A 21,298-nucleotide genomic window follows, 5' to 3' on the forward strand; every position below is an offset into this window, starting at 1 on the left:
TGTCTTTTCAGGAAACTCTGACTGGGGAGGGTGAGAAAGAGCTTTGCCTGGACTGGGTTAGAAATAGTTTTTTGTGAGAGGCTTGCTATTATGCTGATGTTCTGAGAACTTCTGCAGGGTTGCTTTGCATAGAAACAGACTTATGTGAGCAGAGGGATATGGCACAGAAAGAAGTCACTGGGCTGAAACTTCTGCCTGTTCAGCTGCAATTGTATGAAAGATTATAACCACTGAGATATTGGGCCGGATGACCTGCATTGGGACAACAGAAAGAATGCAGTCTTTTGAAGGGGCCTGAATGCTGAGGAGTGTCCTGTTCTTTAAAGTCTGTTTTATTTCCCCTTGGAGTAACAAATTGGCACTCCACCTGGTATTGTGGAGTATGAGAAATCCAGGAAATAGAGGTAATTGAATTTGCAACATGGTCTTGTAGTTTGAAAATGGCTACGGGTGGTGTGAAGCAGGATTGCCTGCATGAAGGACAGACTGTCAGTTGCAGTGGAGATGCTGGGACCATGAGATGACTGCTAAGGAGAGATGCTGGCCCTGGATGAAGTTTCCCAGGACTGTGAGTAGCCTAGGTGGAGGGTCGGAACTGGAACTCCAGAGACTTGTTGCTGGTTAGAATTATCAGACTTGGAGACTTGTCACTGGCTAGTTGTTGGAGCTACAAAGTTTTGCTTCAGTTGTTTTAAATCTTGTATTTGTTAAATATTTATTTGCTTTGCAGTGTGAGTGTTTATTCTGTGTCATTATGGGTTCTGGGGGATTTTTTTGGTATATGGCTAAGTTAAAAGATCTTGGACTATGGGAATGTTTGAATATTATTGGGAATGATAAAAATGATGGGGACTTTTAAAGCTGGATGAATGCATTGCATTTTACATCATGCATGGTTATCAGTTTATGAGGGCCAGGAGTGGAATGTGGTGGTTTGATTCAGGTATACCCCATAAACTTAGGTGTTCTCAATGTTAGGTTCGCAGCTGGTGGAGATTTAGGAATTAATGCCTCCTGGAAGCAGTGTATTATTGGAGGTGGACTTGTTTCTCCTTGCCAGTATTTGGTGCATTCTCCTGTTGATATTGTCCAACCGATGTTGGTGAGGATGTGATGTCTACCCCCTGCTCATGCTGTCGCTTTCCCCTGCTATCATGGAGCTTCCCTCCAAGTCTGTAAGCCAAAATAAATCTTCCCCTCCCCCAACAAGCTGCTATTGTTCAGATGATTTCTGCCAGCAGTGTGAATCTGACTGCAACACTAACCATTAGGGAAATGCAAATTAAAACAATTATGAGATTCTGCCTTACTCCAGTAAGGATGGAAATTATTTTTTTTTAAAGACATTCACCATCGTGCAAGGCTTGATATGTTTATTTATTTTTTCTGGTTCTGTTTGATTTGTTTGAAACAGAGTTGCATGTAGCCTCAGCTAGCCTGGAGTTCACTATGTTGCTGAAGATGACCTTAAATTCCTGATCCTATCTCCCAAGTGCTGGTATTACAGCTATACATTACCATATATACATTACCTATTGTGTTTTAAAGATTTTTATTTATTTATTAGAAACCGAGAGAAGAGAGAGAGAGAGAGAGAGATAGACAGACACACACAACATGAGAATGGGTGCTTCAGGGCCTCTAGCCACTGCAAACAAACTCCAGATGCATTTGCCATCATGTTCATCTGGCTTATGTGGGACCTGTAGAATCAAACCTGGGTTCTTAGGCTTCCCAGGCAAATGCCTTAATTGCTAAGCCATCTCTCCAGCCCAAGGATGGCAATTATTAAAAAAACCAAACAACAACAACAAATATTGGCAAGCATTTAGTGGAAGGAAGAATCCTCAATCCACTGTTGGTGGGAATGTAAACTTGGATAACCACTATGGAAATCAATATGGGAATTCTTGAAAAGGATGAATATAGAGCTACCAATAGACCCAGTTATTCTTTTACTGGGCATTTACCTTAAATGCTCCATGCATTACAGAGATATTTGTTCAATCATGTTTAAGCCTGCTCAATTCATTATAGCTAAGAACTGTAATCATGTCAGGTGCCCATCATTGGATGAGTGGATAATGAAGTTGTGGTACATTTACACAATGGAATTCTACTCAGCAATAAGAAAAAAAAATGATACAATAAAATTTGTAGAAAAATGGATATACTTGGAACAGATCATACTCAGCAAACTCACCCCATCACAGAAAGTCAAATACTGCATGGTCTCACTTTTCTGAGGTTTCTAACCTAGACCAGCTGGAGGTCCTACCATACCTAACAGGCAACTCAAAGCTCAGACAATAGGGATGGAAGAACTTGGGGGGAAGGGGAAGGGAAGGTGGTGAAAAACAAAAAGAAAATTAAATCCAAAATGAACTGGCACCATAGAGCCATTTATCCTTGGAGATATACTAAAGGATCTAACCTTCAACAGGAGTAAGGCCGAGCGCCTGGAAAGAATGGGCCCTGGAGAGGGTAGGATGAAGCCTAACCTTAATTTTTTTTTTTTTTTTTTTTTTTGTCTCTGGCCTGTAATTCCCAGTACCAGAAATCAGCTTCTACCCACAATGAGCTGTTGATCAGACAAACCTACAAGGTCCCCAAAACAAGACAGGTTTCTGTCAAAGCACTTAATTACCACCTGAGGCAAAATCTAAGACCTGACTCCTGAAGACACCATATGCTGCCAACACAGGACATGGAGAGATCTTGCTGGAATCCAGAAGAGAGCCAGTCCCCAGACAGTGAATCTAGGGACAACATTACATGAGCTACTTTGGGAAAGTAGTCAACAATGGTCTGAGCAACCAGAGGCCTAAGCTACTCAGAAGCAAACACCCTGACAGGTTGTGCACACCAGTGCAATAGTGGCACACCACCTCAGTGGGTAACCAATAGCTTTCTGATTTCCTAAGAGATCCACTCAGTGGAATGGAACCCATATCTGGAATTGGGACCCAGATCAAAATCCTATGGAGAAAAAGATTACGCTCTCCAGTGTCAAGCTCTCACTAGTCATTGGCTAAAAGAGGGGTTACATACATCAAATTCTCTCTAAATTATTGCTTATTTCATTTATACTACACTGACTTCACTCTCCATTGGAGAATTTGTTCTTCTTTTTCAGAAGGTAGTGAGACCTGAGGAGATAAACTATCCCTTATACTTGAGCCAAGCCACAGCTGAAACCACAGAGGAATTGGGGAGATAAGCAAGAGTGCTGCTTCCATGGTGAACCTGACAATCAGCACCAGGGTGAAGGAGACAGACCCTGAGGATATCAACACCTACCAAACCAGAGATCCAGAGGCTACTAAGAGCTCATCACTGAAGTAGACTTAAAAGTCACCCACCATGGCTCAGGAAATTTTTCAGGAAAGGGGTTGGAAAGATTGTAAGAGCCATAGGTTGAGACATCATGTCCCAAGGCATCCCTCCTCACATACACACACAGACACACACAAACCAAAACATGGACTGCTGCTCCCACAGCACATAACCTACAACCCCATGTTGAATAATAATCCCACTGAGGAGGATCCCCAGCAGAATGGGGGCAGGGATGGGGGATAAGAAGTTACCAACACATGATATATCCATACAAACGATGTTGTCAATGATAAAAACAAAAAGAAGAAAAAGAAAACAAAAGAATTCCCACTGCCACAATTCCAAACCCCAAGAGGCTGCATTTGGTTTTCACCAGGCCAGTACACAGAATACCATTCCTTAGACAATATACCTCATTTCAGTTGTGAGTGTGGCGGTTTGATCAGATGTCTCCCATAAACACACCTGTTTTGAATGCCTGGTCCTTAGCTGGTATCAATCAAGGAGGTGGAACCTAGTTAGAAGAGATATGTTGTTGGGAGTGCGTTTGCTACTTCCCACACACCAGTTCAAGATCATGTTCCTTCTGCTGCTTTGCACCTGCTGTGACTGAAGTGATGTCCAGCATCTTTTGGTGCCATGCTCTTCCTTGCTATCATGAAGCTTCCCTGCAAGACTGTAAGCCAAAATAAATATGTTCCTCCCAGAAAAGAGTTGTGTAATAAATTGTGATATTTGTGTCTCAAAAGCTTCCAAAGAGGTTATAGTCTCATGTTCATTGCATCACTGTTTATAACATCAAGATTTGAACGTGTCTGTCAAAATATGTATGCATAAAAGTATGTGCTTCTTATACACAATGACATACTATTTTGCTTTTTTAAAAAAGGAAATCCTGTTATTTGTAACAACATGAATAAATATGGAGGACATTGTATTAAGTGAAATAAGTCAGGCACAGAATGACAAGTGCTGTATGATCTCATTGAATTATAAAAACGAACTCAAGGGAACTGTGGTCAGGCCCTGTTGGGGAGATGTTGCTTAAATGATATAATTTTAAAAAAAGATTTTATTTGTACTTATTTATTTGAGAGAGAGAAATACAGAAATAGGGAGAGAGAGAGAGAGACGGAGAGAGGGAGGGAGAGAATGGGCACACTAGGGCCTCCAGCCATTGCAAACAAATTCCAGATGTGTGACGCCCCTTTGTGCATCTGGCTTCCGTGGGTCCTGGGGAGTCAAACCTGGGTCCTTTGGCTTTGCAGGCAAGTGCCTTAGCCACTAAACCATCTCTCCAGCCCCGAAGGATATAAAATTTTAGTTACACTGGAAGAATAAGCTCAAGGTATCTAGGATTCCACATTGTGGTTATAGATAATAGTAATATGTTATATACTTGAAAATTGCTAACAATAAATCTTAACTGTTTTGCCACAAAAAAATATATATGTAAGATAATTAATATATTAATTAGTTTGATTTCATCATTCCACAATGTATATATGTATATATATATATAATGTGAAAACATCATGTTGTATACCATAAATATATACAAATTTTGTCAGTTAAAAATTTCAGCCAGGCATAGTGGCTCACACCTGTAATTTCAGCACTTGTGAGGATGAAGCATAAGGATTGTCAAGAGTTAGAGGCCAGATTTGGCTTGCATAGTGAGTTCTAGGTCAGCTTGAGCTACAGAATTAGACTCTCTCACCAGGCATTGTAGCTCATGCCTTTAATCCCAGCACTTGGGAGGCAGAGGTAGGAGGATTGCTGTAAGTTCAAGGCCACCCTAAGAATACAGAGTGAATTCCAGGTCAGCCCGAACTAGAGTGAGACCCTATCTCAAAAAAAAGAAAACCCTGCCGGGTGTGCTAGCACAGGCTTTTAATCCCAGCACTGGGGAGGCAGAGGGAGGAGGGTCACCGTGAGTTCGAGGCCACCCTGAGATTACCTAGTGAATTCCAGGTCAGCCTGGGCTAGAGTGAGACCCTACCTTGAAAAACCAAAACCAAAACCAAAAACCAAAAAGAGAAAAAGAAAAACCCAAAACAACAAACAACAAAAACCCAACAAAACCCACCTCCCCAAAACAAGAATTAGACTCTCTCAAAAAACAAACAAACAAAAAAAAAAGAGAATAACTTAAGGAAAAGTTAAAACCTTTTTAATAAGGTAGTGAAAACCATGTATTAATGTTAAACAACTTGCAGGGACTTCTGCATCATTATCTGGCCTTCAGCTCACTGGAATCTACTTCCTCTTCTACTCTAGAATTGGGACCAGTGGAAATTGCCCTCACAGTCATCATGACCTTTCTTGCTATGGGATCGATTGCTATCTTTGTGGAGGATGCTATCTATCTATATAAGAACACGTTTTGCCCCATCAAGAAGAGGACTCTAATCTGGAGTAGCTCTGCACCTACGGTGAGGATCCTGGAGCACACCTCAGGAAAAACTGATAGGAGGCAGGTCATTTTGAGAATTCCCTTAAACTTAACAGTTGGTACTAGAACAGAAGAGAGTTGTCTGCCAGTACCATCTAGGGTGGAGATTGTGAACTGATCTCCTCTTGTTTGGAAGGTCCAGTAACAGTAGTATGGGGTGTTCAAATTATAAGGGCTACAGACAGTGAGTCCCTACTCTGAACCCAGAGTGTCCACTCTTCCCTTTGCTATGGTATTGCTGTTAAAAGCAGGTGGCTGGAGAAATGGCTTAGTGGTTAAGGTGCTTAAAGGAGCCAGGCTCAATTCCCCAGTACCCACATAAGGTCAGATGCACAAGGCGGTGTATGTATCTGGAGTTCATTTGCAGTGGCTAGAGGCCCTGGCATGCCCCTTCTTTCTCCCTCTATCTTATATCTATATATAGAGAGATACATATCTGTATCTATATATATACTTCCTTTCTTTCCTCTTTTGGATTTTTTTGAAGTAGGGTCTTGCTCTAGCCCAGGTATACATTTTAAAAAGCAGGTCTCAGGCTGGAGAGATGGCTTAGCGGTTAAGTGCTTGCCTGTGAAGCCTAAGGACCCCAGTTTGAGGCTCAATTCCCCAGGACCCATGTTAGCCAGATGCACAAGGGGGCGCATGTGTCTGGAGTTCGTTTGTAGTGGCTGGAGGCCCTGGCACACCCATTCTTTCTCTCTCTCTGTCTGTCGCTCTCAAATAAATAAATAAAAACAAAAAAAAAAATTAAAAAGGGAAAAGCAGGTCTCCTTCCTATACAGGCAGACAGTGGTTTTCTAATGAATAGGGAAAGAACTTTTTCACAGATTCATACTCAGTTCTACCTTTCTACCCTTGTGCTGTTTGTGTGTGTGTGTCTGTAGTAGTGGGGTACTGGGGTTGAGCCCAGGGTCCTTGTGCTGGTAGGTAACCACTGTACACTCTACCACTGAGTCATATCCCCAGCAGCTGTGAAGCTTTATTTATGACAGAGAGAGAGAGAATGAGAGAATTGGCATGGCAGGGCCTCTTGCCACTGCAAACAAACTCCAACTGCATGTGCCACTTTGTGCATCTGGCTTTAGTAGACACTGGAAAACTGAATCTGGACCTTCAGGCTTTACAGCAAGTGACTTTAACGACTGAGCAATCTCTTTAGCCTGCCTTTTTTTTTTTTTAAAGTGGCTCTATACAGTCATTATATAGGTCTTTGGTTTGCTTGGTTGAATTATTTTTCATTTACAACATTTATTGTTTTGTTGCTGGTATTAAGGACAGAGCCCTTTCATGTGCCAAGCATTAACTCTACCTCTGACCCATACTCCCTGATCCATCAGCCACAACTTATAAGGACTAGTGCCTGAAATGTATAGGTCTTGCTTCCTTGAACCCTTGCCACAAAAAGTTAGAACATTCCCTTCCTGCCATAACCTGCACCCTGCTCCTTTACAAGCAGGTGGTATCTGTGTTCTGCTGCTTTGGTCTCTGGATCCCTCGTTCCCTCATGCTCGTGGAAATGGCCATAACTTCGTGAGTGTCCATCCCCACCCACACCTCTGGGGGGGGGTCCCTTTCTGCTCCCTAGTATTCTAGAGTCCATATCTTTAATTCCAGTTGCTCATGAATCTAGCCTGTGCCAACGTGTGCTAATGTGACTCTTGAATTTATTCTGTCCAGGGAATCCCTTGTTTTGACACAGTCCTCAGTCACCTCACGCACCTTTGCTCCTAGAGCCTTAAAGTTCCCTTTTCCTAGACCTCTGGATCCACTCTCCTTTCTGCTCCTCTTGGTGCATGCATACAGGATGACATCCCCTAAGGTCTTTCCCTCAGTAAGCTCTGTTTTTCTTGGCAGCAAAGGCTATTGTCTCGGGTACTTGCAGTCCCATTTCTCTTCCCCAGGTTTTATGCCATATGCTTTTACTTACTGATGCTGGTCATAGTGGAAGGCTTTGGTGGAAAGGAAGCAGTGATGAGAACACTAAAGGACACCCCAATAAGAATCCACACTGGCCCCTGCTGCTGCTGCTGTCCCTGTTGCCCTCCTCTCATGCTCACAAGGTAAAGCAGGAACAGGGTCTTCAGGAAGGACAGTTGAGCATCTTTGGCTCTGTACCCCTACGTGAGGACTCTTGGAATTAGGCTTATATGTGTCAAAACCACTAATAACAGTTGGTAGTCCTCACTCAGCCAGAAGTCTCACATGGTTGGAACCCAGCCCAAGGGAAAAGGGGAGCAGAGGAATAATTTTTACACTTCAACCACAAGGAAACTGTACTTTGAGCACCTGCCCTGTCTTCCTATCTTGGTTAATGGGCTTAAGGTCAGCAGCACTCTGATAGCTATTGCTCAATAGGTAGCATTCTGTTCTAGGGAGGAGTGGGAGGCAAAGGAGGCTCCCAATTATCTCAACATACTTTTTCCTGTGATCTTTTTGAAACCTTTCTGGGGTCATAATGGCCCAAAAGCCCAGTGAAGGGACTGGGAAGTGTTCTTAGGATGAGTGGATTTTGAGTCCTGTTCCTAATCCTTTCCCCCAACCTCAGAAAGAAGCTTCAGCTCCTGATATTGGGTCCTTTCCAATATGCCTTCTTCAAGATACTGCTATGCCTGGTGGGCCTGTTTCTCATCCCTGATGGCATCTATGACCCAGCAGATGTAAGCCAGAAGGAAAGGGTTGGCAAAGTCCGAGACTCTGTATCACTGGGCCCTGAAAGGAGAAGCTGGGGCCAGAACCCCTGACATAAGGTCCCAGGGACAGGGTGGCTGTGGAAAAGTAGAGGCCCAAGGACTCCAATGGAGATGAGTTCTAGGCCTTGTGGTTTTTGCTGACATGGAGTGGAGAAATAAAGGAGGGATGGTCTTGTCTCCCTCTCTGACTGGTTTTTGGTCTGTCACCAGATTTCTGAGAAGAGCACAGCTTTATGGATCAACACTTTTCTTGGGGTATCTACCTTGTTGGCTCTCTGGGCCCTGGCCATCCTTTTCCGTCAAGCCAGGCAGCACCTGGGGGAGCAAAACATAGGAGCCAAATTTGCTCTGTTCCAGGTAACTATACTACTGGAAAGGATCGGTGTTTATAAAGTTGCAAATGATTGGGGTCAGGAGGTGAGACTAACAGGCGAAGGCAGGACTGAGAATCTTCCTCTTAAATTCTGGGTTTCCTGTGAGATTTGAAACACAATCTCCACTCACCCTCCTTTTGTGTTTTATTATTTTATTTTAGTTTGGTTTCATTTTTGCATTTCTGTGCTGCAATAGCTTCTCAGGACTGCAGTAACAAAATACCACAGATTAGGTGGGTTAAAACAATAGATATGTAGTTCTAGAAACTGAAAATCCAAAATCAAAATGTCATGGGCCACACTCTATGAAACCTGCCTGGGAGAACTTAGCTTGCCTCTTCCTTTCATGTGGTGACCAGCAGTTTTTGGTATTACTTGGCCATTAGCAGCATCACTCCAATTTCTGTCTCCATTATCACAGGAACTTCTCCATGTTTCTGTCTCTGTTTTTATAAGCAGCCTACTTTCAGTGGGCTGAGGCAGGAGGACCTGGATTTGAGGTCAACCTGAGCTAATAGTGAAGCTCAAAAACAAAACAACACAAAACAAGAACAAAAATCAGCATAAATAAATAAATAATGAAAGCAAACAAAATCTCAACACTCAGAAATCACATTTCTTCACAACACTGAAGGCTAACTTCCTTATAGTAGATATTTTTTTAGTGGTTCTCATTCTTGAGACAGTGGACAGTATATCATGCTGAAATGTACTTTTTTGGGGTGGGGGGATAGGACTACAGCCCAGATGGGTCTCAAACTCACTATGTAGCTGAGGATGGTCTTGACTTCCTGCCTCCACTTAACTTCTGCATTTACAAGTGAACACCACCATGCCTGGCTTATTTGATGCTGGGATTAAAACTTAGGAATTTTCACGTTAGAAAGCAGTCTACTGGCTGGGCTACATCTCCAGCCCAGATATATACTTTTTATCTATTTTTTTTTTTAAATTTTATTTGCAAGTAGAGAGAGGAGAGGGAGGGAGGGAGATAGAGAGAGAGAATGGGTATTCCAGGGCCTCCAGCTGTTGTGAACGAACTCCAGATGCATGCACCACTTTGTGCATCTGGCTCCATGTGGATACTGGGGAACTGGACCTGACCCTGGGTTGCTAGGCTTTGCGGGCAAGTGCCTTAGCTGCTGAGCCATTTTTCAGACCAATCAATGTTTTTACTCATTTCAGGAGACTGTCTATACTATACTGTGCCAAAATTTTAGATATATATTTTAGCTTTTCATTTTGACAATTTTTGAAGAGTTTTTGTTTATTAGCGACATAAGGGAGAGATAGAGAGCAGAGAATGGGTGCGCTAGGGCCTCTAGTTACTGTAAACAAACTCCAGATGCATGCACCACCTTGTGCATCTGACTTATGTGGGGACCTGGAGAATTGAACCTGGGTCCTTAGGCTTTGTAGGCAAGCACCTTAACTATTAAGCCATCTCTTCAGCCCATCGTTTTGACCATTTTTACTAAGAAGAGTTACAAAAATAGCATTAAGAGTTTTATCCATTATCACCAGATGTGCTGGTGCATGCCTTTAATCCCAGCACTTTGGAGGCCAAGGTAGGATTGCCTTGATTGAGTTTGAGGCCACCCTGAGACTACATAGTGCATTCCAGGTCATCCTGGGCTAGAGTGAGACCCTACCTTAAAAAAACAAAGAGTTTAACTAGTTGTTAATATTTCCCATGTGTACTTTGTTTCTCCATATACATATTAACTATACATAAATTTATACAATGTGTTATGCACATGCACTGTGTATAATTTGTAATATTTTCTGAATGATTTAAAAATCAGTTGAAGCTAAAAATACATAGGGCCAACCCACCTTATTCTATTAACTAATTATACCTGCAATTTTGATTTCCAAATAAGGTCACATTCTGAGGTGTCAGGGTTCAGGACTTTAAACATATCTTTTGGCAATACACAAGTCAACATGTTTGCATGTTTGTGTACACAAACGAATACCAGATGCTTGCACCACTTTTTGCATCTGGCTTTATGTATGCCAAGCAAACACCTTTAATTACTGAGCCATTTCCCTAACCCTCTTAATAATTCTTAAGGGTTCAGTTCTGTGACTAAGTATATTCACATTGTTGTGCAAACACCACTACTCATGCTTAGAACTTTCTCCCTGAAAATGTTCCTTAAAACCCATTTCTTCTTCTTGCCTCTGACATAGCAGGTTTCAAAGGGCACCTTTAATGGTTTACCATCCATCATTCTAGAAGCAAGGATCTCAGCCACTTCAGCTGGATGGAATTCCTTTGCTCTAACCCTCTACCTTTTTATCCATGAAGTAATTATGGGTGAGAGAAGGAAATATTTTGTTTTAGGAGCAAGTCTAATATAAGGCAGAAGACAAGATTATGATTTGCCTAAAGAGAAAAACACAAATTTTCAAGCAAGCATGAGTCTCAACCCTAGGTAACTACAGAGAGCTAATGGCAGACCTATACTATGGGATAGAAACTGGCAGGGGCTGCCGGCCTCAGCACCAGGGCAATAGTGAGCAACCCACTGTCATTTTGCTCTTCTGTTCTGTCTGCAGGTGCTTGTCATCCTGACTGCCCTGCAGCCTTCCATCTTCTCCATTTTGGCCAATGGTGGGCAGATTGCTTGTTCACCTCCCTATTCTTCTAAAACCAGGTCTCAGGGTAAGCACATAGGGCTCCTATTCCACTGTGAGATGCATGAAATAGGAGATGAAAGAACCTTTGAACAGAAGTTAGGCCAGTCTGCTTAGAACATTCAGAAAGAGCTCTCCAAGAAGTAAGAGCAGATGATCTAAAGAGACTGTGACGGCTCTGATTATAGACAAAAATGCCCCAACTTGATGTCGGTTCTGATGGCCAAACCAAGCCATGGGTCCAGTCCTTAGCTCCTGGGACAGGAATGGGTGTGGTTAGGAAGTATTATTAACCACACATGCTGGCCTCAGATCACAGAAGGTAGAGCCCAGTTCTGACTTTTGCCTTTATCATTAATCTACTCTGTTGTATTATCCCCTAGGTTGGGGATAGAGTGTTACTCAACTGACATGCTAGGGATGCTAGTATGAGACTATCTCCATAACTTACCATAACCTATGTTATATCTTACTCCTCAATGCAGTGATGAATTGCCATGTCCTCATAGTAGAGACTTTCTTGATGACTGTGTTGACACGAATGTACTACCGGAGGAAAGATGTCAAGGTTGGGTATGAAACTTTCTCATCTTCAAAACTGGACTTGAAACTCAAAGCCTGAGGTAAATGGCTTGGACAATGGAGAAGATACTGTACTTCTTAGGACAGCATGGGATTCCTCCACTGCCCCTCAACCTTGACCAAATGGGAAAGGCCTCCCACTGTCAGCACAAACTGGCCAGACTGTGTGTGACTATAGGGATGATTGTTTTGAATCTTGTCCAGAGAAGAAGTCTGAGACCCTGCAACTGGCCATACTGCTTCTATGGTGCCATTAACTCTGGAAGCCTGTTATGTTGAAGGTGAAAGACCACTCTGAGATTCCACACAACAGAATAAAGGGGAAGATGCATACATTGTGTACATGTACTATGTCTGGTAAATGAACAGACCTTAGTTAGGCAAAATAGCACCAGCCTAATGTCTTGAAGAAACCAGGCTCCTATAGACTGGAAGGTGCTTTTCCTTACAGATGTGTCAATATGGTATTGATAACAACAGGTCCAGGATGTCTGGAGTTCCCAATTGAAAGACAATAGCTTTTGGAGTTTTCTATGCCAAGTAGCCACCTATTATTTATGGTCATGAAGCTTGGTTTTGCTTATTTCTGAGATCTTTAGAGTATCATGTAGCCTAGGTTAGCCTTGAACTCATTATGTAGCTGTCAATGACCTTGAACTATTGATCATCCTGCATCTACCTTCCAAGTGCTGGGATTATAAGCGTGGATCAATGCACTTGGCATGAACCTTGATTTTGAGGAAATTATGGCACAAACTGAAGGAATTGAGAATACAAATAAATACTTAAAACCTCATACACATGTATACCAGGTCAAAACAGGAATGGAACACTAGGTAAAACCAAGTTGTCTTTATTTGGCTAACTGATAAAAGCTAAAATAAATCCAAACAGATTAATAGCAGACAGGAGAATGACAGACTGAACTCCAACTGAGGAAAACTTCCCCATGGCTCACACAGATGATTCATGCCAAGGCTGGTAGTTCTTTCCAACACTCTTTTCTTTACAAAACCCTTTATATAAAACACCCAATCAACTCTTGGGATTTAAAACAGTCAGTACCTCCCCAAAAGATGGGAGACCTACCACAAGCCTAAAGGAACACATCTGAATCTCCCTTGTGTTAAACCTAATGCTTCTGTTTTTACCTCAGACTGAGTGCTAACAGTACTTCGGCAGACAGAAAATCTTTCTTCTTTTAAAGAGAATTAACAGTTAATAGTGTAATCCCCAAAACAAATTAATTTATTTTGAGAAAACAGAAGCAAGGATTCCTTAACCTCCGTGATAATCTAGTTTATAAGAAATCATTGTTATTACTTTGAAAAGTATAACCTTTAAAAATACTTATATTGGCAATATTTAAAAATATCATTTGTTCTTAAAACATTGTTAAGGGAGGTCTCTCTCTCTCTCTCTCTCTCTCTCTCTCTCTCTCTCTGTGTGTGTGTGTGTGTGTGTTTAATCTGTATTGGTTCAACTTCTGGTGCATGCATGCTGACAGACATCTAGAAGCTATGGCTTTGGGAAATCAAAGAAAATCAGGGAAATATAACTGATTAGGAAAAATTTTAGGTAATGGATGTAGAGCAGGATTTAAAAGACAGTGGGCTCTATAAAGGTAGCACCAGTGAAGATAACCCTGAAGCAGTAACAAAGCACTGTGAAGAACCAAAACAGAGGGATACTCTAGAGATTGCCTGGCCAGCTGTGTGACCACAAGTTAAATAAGAATAACTCTGGTACTGCCTAAATTAATGGTCACCAGAAAGGGTTAAAGTTCTCCGTGTCCATATTTTTTCCTCTTTACAATTTTCAACCTCCTCATATCCCCAACCTTCTCTCCCAAGCTTCTGCCTGACACAGGTCTTGGCTCAGCTATCAGAAGCAGCTGCAGCAATACCAGTGACTCATTTTCATTTCTTTCACATTGCAAACTCTATTCTTCAGTCTCCTGAGCTGAGTGTATGCAAACAGTAAACTTCCCACCTGCCTCCTCTATCTGGCTGCTGAAATGACTCCTTCTTAGAATCTGCTACAGGACTTCTGTGAGACCTTGAGGCCAAATAATTCTGAGTTTAGGCTTTTGGACTCTGCTGTGCAGGCAGGCATGGGCCCTCAGGCAGTAGGGAAGCTTCTACCAGAAAGTGGGGAGGAACTGTGAGATGCTCATAGTCCTCGCCGAGGGCCAAGGAAACACTACAGCTCTACCCCTTTATGAGTGATGGGGTGAGTCTTTGACTTGAAATTCAAGTACTGACTTCCCCCTGGGCAACCTAACAGGTAAGGTGGGACCATAGCCATGAGGCATAGGTGGAAAGGGAGGACCTACAATATCCTAGTAACTCAAACCCACATTTGCGACTTTCTGGAGAAGCAGTGGAGGGAAGTCCCTGCCAGCTGAAGCTTTCAGAAGAGACACTCCATGGCTCTACTTAAGAACATTCTTAAGAGGGGCAGAGATGTATATAAGACAACTGTTTTAGAAATGAAAATGTTTCCTTATTATCATTTTGCCTGCATACTTGGTGAAAGTCTTTTTAAGTACTCAGTATGACAATAATCATGGATCAACAGATCAAGTTCAATCCACAGACATTAATAAAGTATCCTTTCTAGAAAGCCTGGAAATAGCAGGGTTAAGGGACTTCTAGCAGGATCTCAACCTAAACTGACTTTGTACGGGATTGAGTTTTGTCCCACTCTCCTCTCCAATCATAGTAACCCTCAAAGTGTTCCTTCGTTTATAGGTCAGTTGCAGGAAAAAATTGACAAGAGCTCTGAAATAAATGGGCAACAGAATTTTCTGAGATGATGAATGCCACAGAAAAACTACAATTGACAACATGTTTGGTTCCATCTTCATAGGTATCTTTACGGACTCTACTGGGTCCAGTAAGAAACTCCTCAGGGAGTAAGAAAATTTAGGCTCAGAGCTTCTTCCCACAGACATATTGACACACATGCTAGCAGGACAGGGGATTTGTGATTAATTCAGCTTTTAGCTTTTTCTTTCCTTTTTTTTGGAAGTCAAAATTAAGATAATTCCCCCAAATTACCCATCAACATGACTTACTACTTAAGGACCTGGCAAGCCATTTTGCTTCAGAACAGAAGGCAAACACTACAGGGTATCATGAAGAAAAGGCCTCGAGGTATTGCACACTTCCTTCTTCTGCCCACTCCTTAGGGGCAAAAAAGTTAGTTCTACTTACTATATTTGAAAGACTAATTTAAAAAAAAATTAATAAAAATGACAATTTCCCTGTCAAGATCACATGAACATAAACAGTAAAGGAAAGTCCTTGGGGAGAGTGGATAGATGCAGAATAGGCTTCTAAGGTGTGGTCAGCCTCCTTGGTGTGGGCGATTGATGTGTTACAGCACGAGTAATTTTGGTTCCCTCATTCTCAGGTCCTCTTGCCCCATTTGTCTTTTCTTTGCAGCTGTTCTTATGTTTAGTGTTGGGTTCACAATGTGGAATTCAACAGAGGGCTTCTGAAGGTGATGTGACAGAGGTAGGAAGACGAAAAAAGGATGAAAGGTTAGTCGTCTTCATCCTCGCTGATATCGTAGGCTACGGCCTTACGCCTAGAGAGGTTTGCTAGGGAAGAAGATGGGGACGTTTTGCCAGAGAAGGGCCATCGGAAAGATGGGGAAGGAGAACGTTCATGAGTAGGGCTGCTGCTGGGACTCTGCTTAGGACTGATGGCCTGTAGCATCCGGCCTTTTCCCTCTTTCAGCATATGTTTCTGGGGAAGGAGACCAAAAAGCAGAGTTAGAAGATACCTATAAATTATATAAATCACCACTAAAGTACCTGAGACTCAAATTATCATGAATACAACAATATTTTTTTCATTACTGTGGCTCAAACCTAGTAACTCAAGTACTTAGCAAAACTCTACCAGACTGGTATCCCCTAGCCCTGCAATGCTAAACTTGACTGAGTAAGCAAGAGGCCAGGGACTTAACTATAATTCTCAACAAATTCCTCCATACTGTACCATTTATTCACAGGTTCTTACCTATTCCCCACAATCAGCAAATCTTTGACTTCTATGTAAAGAAATCTTTCAAAAGGCTACTTAGCCTGTATTCCAGGTTTCAGGTTGAAAACAAAGGAAATCAGACAAAGGGGTACCAAGCCCAGTTTTCAAATTCTCTGAAAAGTAAGTTCCATATTCTTCCCAAGTGATCTGCTCTATTACTAATTATAATACCCTAAAACTCAGATCTTTCCTGATGGTCAACCTAGGGTCCACTAACTAAATATTTTTTAAATTTAGCATTTCTATAATTATAGACAATACACCGTAATAATTCCCTCTACTCCCCGACTTTCCCCCTTCACAAATCCACTCTCCATTATATCCCTTCCCCCTCTCGATTACTCTCTCTTTTATTTTGGTGTCATCATCTTCCTATTATAGGGTCCTGTATAGGTAGTATTAGGTATTGTGAGGTCATGAACATCCAGGCCATTTTTTAACTGGAAGACTGCATTGTAAGCAGACCTACCTCTTCTTTGGCTACTAAATCTTTCACTTGGTTTCAAAAGACTCTGCTGTTCCTCAGGAGCAGTTCCCACCTCACTGGGATCCAACAGCAGCACTCTGCAGTAAGGCAACTTTCCTTTCTCTGTTCTATCCTTTCCTTTTCTTCCATGTAAAACTATATTATAAAAATAATGGGGAAGAAGAAGCGAGGACGAACCCCAGAATGACCAAAGCCACATGCTGCTGTATCCCCACGTTCAGCACCTACATCCCCCACGCCCCTGCCACCATGCCCCAAAGAAAGGCTGAAGGGGATGCTAAAAGAGACAAAGCCAAGGTGAAGGATGAATCACAGAGAAGATCCTCAAGGTTGTCTGCTAAACCCATTCCTCCAAAGCCAGAGCCCAAGCCTAAAATGACCCCTGTAAAGAAGGGAGAAAAGGTACCCACAGGGAAAAAGGGAAAAGCTGACACTGGCATGGAAGGAATAACCCTACAGAGAATGGAGATGCCAAAACAGACCAGGCACAGAAAGCCAAAGGTTGCTGGAGATGCCAAGTGAAGTGTGTGCGTTTTTAATAACTGTGCTTCTGGTGACTGTACAGTTTGAAATACAATTTTTTAATCAAGTTTTATAAAAATGCAGAATTTTGCTTTACTTTTCTTAAAGCTATGTTATTAGCACACAGAACACTCCCTTATTTGGGGGGGGAGGGGGAGGAACAAGTGTCACTAACAGAAGGTCTCCCAAGCTGGAGTGATGGGAAAACACCTTTTCCCTGATAGTTTTGAAAGATTCCCCTTGGCTCTGGGGAGGAGGGAGTCCCTTGTGTTGACAAAGTAGCCAACCTTGGCACAAATGCCTCATGGCATAAGACAACTCAAAGTCCATTTTTATGTTCTCTCCTCTACCATCAGCATAGACTTAACTCTCTCAAAACCAGAGACCTGTTGGGACCAGATCCCTTCACAATGATTCTGCCAGTGTGTCAGATGACCTGGACATCACTGAGATGACAGTGTTCCTCACAAGAACTGTGGCTCCTTTCCTAAAACATGGTGGATTTTTCAGATTAATAATCCTTCCATTTTCATTTTATTTCCTGAAAGTCAGGGCCGGCTTGTGAGAAGTTGTTAAACAACATGCTCAATGTGAAATGTCAATCCTCACTTTAAACTTCCCTGTTCCGAGAACCACATCAAGACTCCATTGGATGTTATAGTGGCTTTCTGATTTTGGTAGTCCATACAAGAAAGGAGTTTGAAAGTTCTTGTATACTGTGACTGAGTGTCTGCCCATGTCCTGCCTGAAATACCATGATTGTTTATAAAAAGTATCTTTAATAAAGCTGGATACAGTCTGGCTTGGAAAAAGAAATAATGTAGCAAGGCTACTCACTTATCTTGTCACTAGATTTCAACGTAGAGAACTGGCAAAATTATTTAAGAGAATGTGTTATAACAAGTTAGATAAACTTAATGCTGGTATCCCCTTCTGTCCAAGGGCTCTACATGTTTTTCCATAGCACTGATTCTCTGAGCTCTCTGGGCATTGCCAAGAGGCTGAAGCAGAAGAATCACAAGTTCAAGGCTGGCCTCAAATTCAAAGTTAGTTCTTGCAACTTAGGGAGATCCTTTTTCAAATGAAAAATAAATACAGGGCTGAGGAGATGGCACAGCCATTAAAGACACTTGTTTGCAAAGCCTACCATCCTGGGTTCAATTCCCTAGTACTTATATAAAGCCAGACACACACACAAAAAATGGTGCATTTGTCTAGTGTTTACAGTGTCAGGAATCCCTGGCACATCAATACACACAGTGCACACGCACATGCGTGTACACACAAAAATATTTTAAAAAGACCAAATAAAAAGGGAGGATGTAGTTTTGTGGTAGAGTACTTGCTTAGCATGCATAAAGTCCCCTGGGTTCAATCACTAGAACCACAAGTAGGGCTGGGTGGGAGGAATGAGAATTCCCTGAATTTTCTAGAAATTCCCTAGACTTTCTGAGAAAAAGTCATACCAGTGCTCCTTCTGGACCAAACATTTCCAGGAAACTTCCGATGAATTCTCGGGACTTCTCCTCCCACTTCTGAATGAGGTCAATGCTTTTCTCCTCCACCTTCTGAACAAATTCTTTTGACTTTTCCTCCACATCTTTCACCTTCTTCTTTACTTTGTCAACCCGCTCCTGTAAGTGGTATTTCTTCTCCTAGGTAGACAAATAACTATTTATTTTTATTTAAAAATATTTTTTTATTATTTATTTGAGAGAGAGTAAGAGGCAGAGAGAGAGAGAGAGGGAAAGAGAAAAGGCATATAAGGGCCTTTAGCCACTGCAAACTCCAGATGCATGTGCCACCTTGAGCATCTGGCTTAAATGGGTACTAGGAAATCAAACATGGGTCCTTAGGCTTTGCAGGCAAGTGCCTTAACCACTAAGCCATCTCTCCATCCCCCAAATCACAATTTTAAGGAAATGATAACTGAATCTGAATTTTCCTACTATGTTGATACTGTTTTCAGTCTTTAAAATTTTGCTTTGAGCGGGGTGTGGTGGCGCATGACCTAAATCCTAGCACTTGGGAGATAGAGGTAGGAGGATCACCGAGAGTTCAAGGCCACCCTGAGACTATATAGTGAATTCCAGGTCAACCTGAGCTAGAGTGACACCCTACCTCGGAAAACCAAATAAATAAATAAATAAATTTGCTTTGCTTTAATCTATCCTTGTATTTCTTTAGCATAGTACCATAAAAAGTATTTTCTGGACAATCATATATAACAGTGTGATCATCCTAATATTGTGGAAGCTCCAGACTAAACTAAATATATAGGCAATAGCCAGTATATTTGGCATGCAGCCAAATGAAGTCAAATTTTTAAAAAAGAAATCCAAAATATTATTGTTAAGTATGCTCAATATAACTCCTTCTAGATAGAGATATACAGGCACCAAGAAAAAGCCCATTATAACAGATTGAAAGTGGAAATATTGTCTTATTATGCTGGATATTCTTTTTACCCTTCTCTCACTGGCTCATTCCATTTTCAGATGAAAATATGTTTTATTTATTTTTTTTGGTATTTGAAGGTCTACTTGCTCATGTGCAAAATGATGCAAAAGTTGATCCTACCAACATAAAATAGCCAGCCATCTAATAGATAGGGAAAGAATATTTAGTCAAATGAAAAGTACTGTCAGTCAACCATGATGGTTTCTAACTTATAAACCCAGGAGGCTAAGGCAGGAGGATCAGGAGTTCAGGCCAACCTGGGTTACAGTGTGAAGCCTTGTTTTAAAAAACAAAACAGAAAGTCATAATTTCCATATCATAAAGAAAAGGAAATGCTATGTGTATCTTGATGGTAGAAGTAGAATATGTACTTAGTTGCACAAGGTAAGAAGGAAGGAAAGAGGGGAGTTTTCGACTGTTGTTGATTTGTTTTATTTTCTGAGACAGATTCTTGCTATGTAGCTCAGTCTAGCCTCAAATATGTAATCCTGTCTCAGCCTCCAGAGTGCTGAAGATGACAGGCACATGTCACCATACTTTGGCTCACCTATTTTTTGTAGTAGATTATCTGACTGATTGGTTGGTTTGAGGCAGGATCTCCGATGTTGCCCTGGATGACCTGAAATTCCCTATGTAACCCAAGCTGGCCTTGAATTTGTGGTTGTCCTTCTGCTTCTGCTTCCCAAGTACTAGAATTACAGGAGTACCATCACCTCTGGTTCTGGTTCACCTATTCTTTTACAGATCTGTGAGTAAGTATAGGAGTATGGGTAACTGATATAGATGACATAGTAGATTTCTTCTTTTTAAATCAACTTTACTGTGCTAGAAAGATGTCTTAGCAGTTAAAGCCACTTGTTTGCAAAGCCTAATGGCCTGGTTTGATTTCCTAGTATCAATGTAAAGTTAGATAACACACAAAGTGGTTTATGTATTGTTTGCAGTGGCAAGAGGCCCTAGCACTCCCATCTTTCCCCCTCTCTGCTTGCAAATAAATAACCAACTAAATAAATATTAAAAATAAGTAATAAGTAAACTCAGCCATGCATGGGGGTACATGTACTTGAGAGGCAGAGGTAGGAGGACAGCTATGAGTTCAAGGCCACCCTGAGACTACATAGTGAATTCCAGGTCAGTGAGACCCTACCTTAAAAAATAAAATAAATAAATAAAGTTAACAAAGGTTTTACACACACATACACACAAAGAGAGAGAGAGAGAGAGAGCACACAAGCATTTCTACATAGTCAGTATTAAGCAAAGGTAAACTTTTTGTTTTGTTGTTTGTTGAGATAGGGTCTTCCTAGATAAGCTCACATGGGGAAACTACATGCAGGAGAGGAGGGTCAATAGCTTCACCACATCCTCAAAAGAACATCCAATCAAAAAGAAAAGTTGGGCTGGGCGGGTGGTGCACACCTTTAATCCCAGCACTTGGGAGGCAGAGGTGGGAGGATTGCCGTGAGTTCGAGGCCACCCTGAGACTCCAAGTGAATTCCAGGTCAGCCTGGGCTACAGTGAGACCCTACCTCGAAAAACCAAAAAAAAAAAAAAAAAGGAAAAGAAAAGAAAAGTTGGGCTGGTGGGATGGCTTAATGATTAAGACATTTGCCTGCAAAGCGAAAGGACCCAGGTTTGATTCCCCAGGACCCACGTTAGCCAGATGCACAAGGGCTACAAGTGTCTGGAGT

General features: G+C 41.7%; 2 protein-coding genes and 1 pseudogene across 3 annotated transcripts in view; 2 read left to right on the forward strand and 1 right to left on the reverse strand.

The window, feature by feature from the left end:
* The window catches only part of Slc51a (solute carrier family 51 subunit alpha), a 45,307-nt gene extending 33,184 nt beyond the window's left edge, over positions 1–12,123 (forward strand). Inside the window, exons 3-9 of the mRNA XM_004668331.2 lie at positions 5,620–5,774; positions 7,251–7,324; positions 7,696–7,854; positions 8,340–8,451; positions 8,695–8,841; positions 11,424–11,529; positions 11,987–12,123. Of these exons, the coding sequence (XP_004668388.2) occupies positions 5,620–5,774; positions 7,251–7,324; positions 7,696–7,854; positions 8,340–8,451; positions 8,695–8,841; positions 11,424–11,529; positions 11,987–12,123 (890 nt within the window). The remainder of the gene's footprint in view (positions 1–5,619; positions 5,775–7,250; positions 7,325–7,695; positions 7,855–8,339; positions 8,452–8,694; positions 8,842–11,423; positions 11,530–11,986) is intronic.
* Positions 12,124–12,920: 797 nt separating this feature from the next.
* Pcyt1a (phosphate cytidylyltransferase 1A, choline) overlaps positions 12,921–21,298 on the reverse strand; it is a 92,911-nt gene continuing 84,533 nt past the window's right edge. For both annotated transcript variants that reach the window (XM_004668332.2, XM_045152147.1), the window contains exons 8-9: positions 18,614–18,802; positions 12,921–15,838 (exon numbers count right to left, since the gene is read on the reverse strand). In XM_004668332.2, the coding sequence (XP_004668389.1) occupies positions 15,632–15,838; positions 18,614–18,802 (396 nt within the window). In that variant the 3' untranslated portion in view covers positions 12,921–15,631. The remainder of the gene's footprint in view (positions 15,839–18,613; positions 18,803–21,298) is intronic.
* Positions 16,875–17,164, forward strand: LOC105944759 (annotated as a pseudogene).

This window comes from Jaculus jaculus, chromosome 6 (assembly GCF_020740685.1).
Source record: "Jaculus jaculus isolate mJacJac1 chromosome 6, mJacJac1.mat.Y.cur, whole genome shotgun sequence".
Lineage (NCBI taxonomy): Eukaryota > Metazoa > Chordata > Mammalia > Rodentia > Dipodidae > Jaculus > Jaculus jaculus.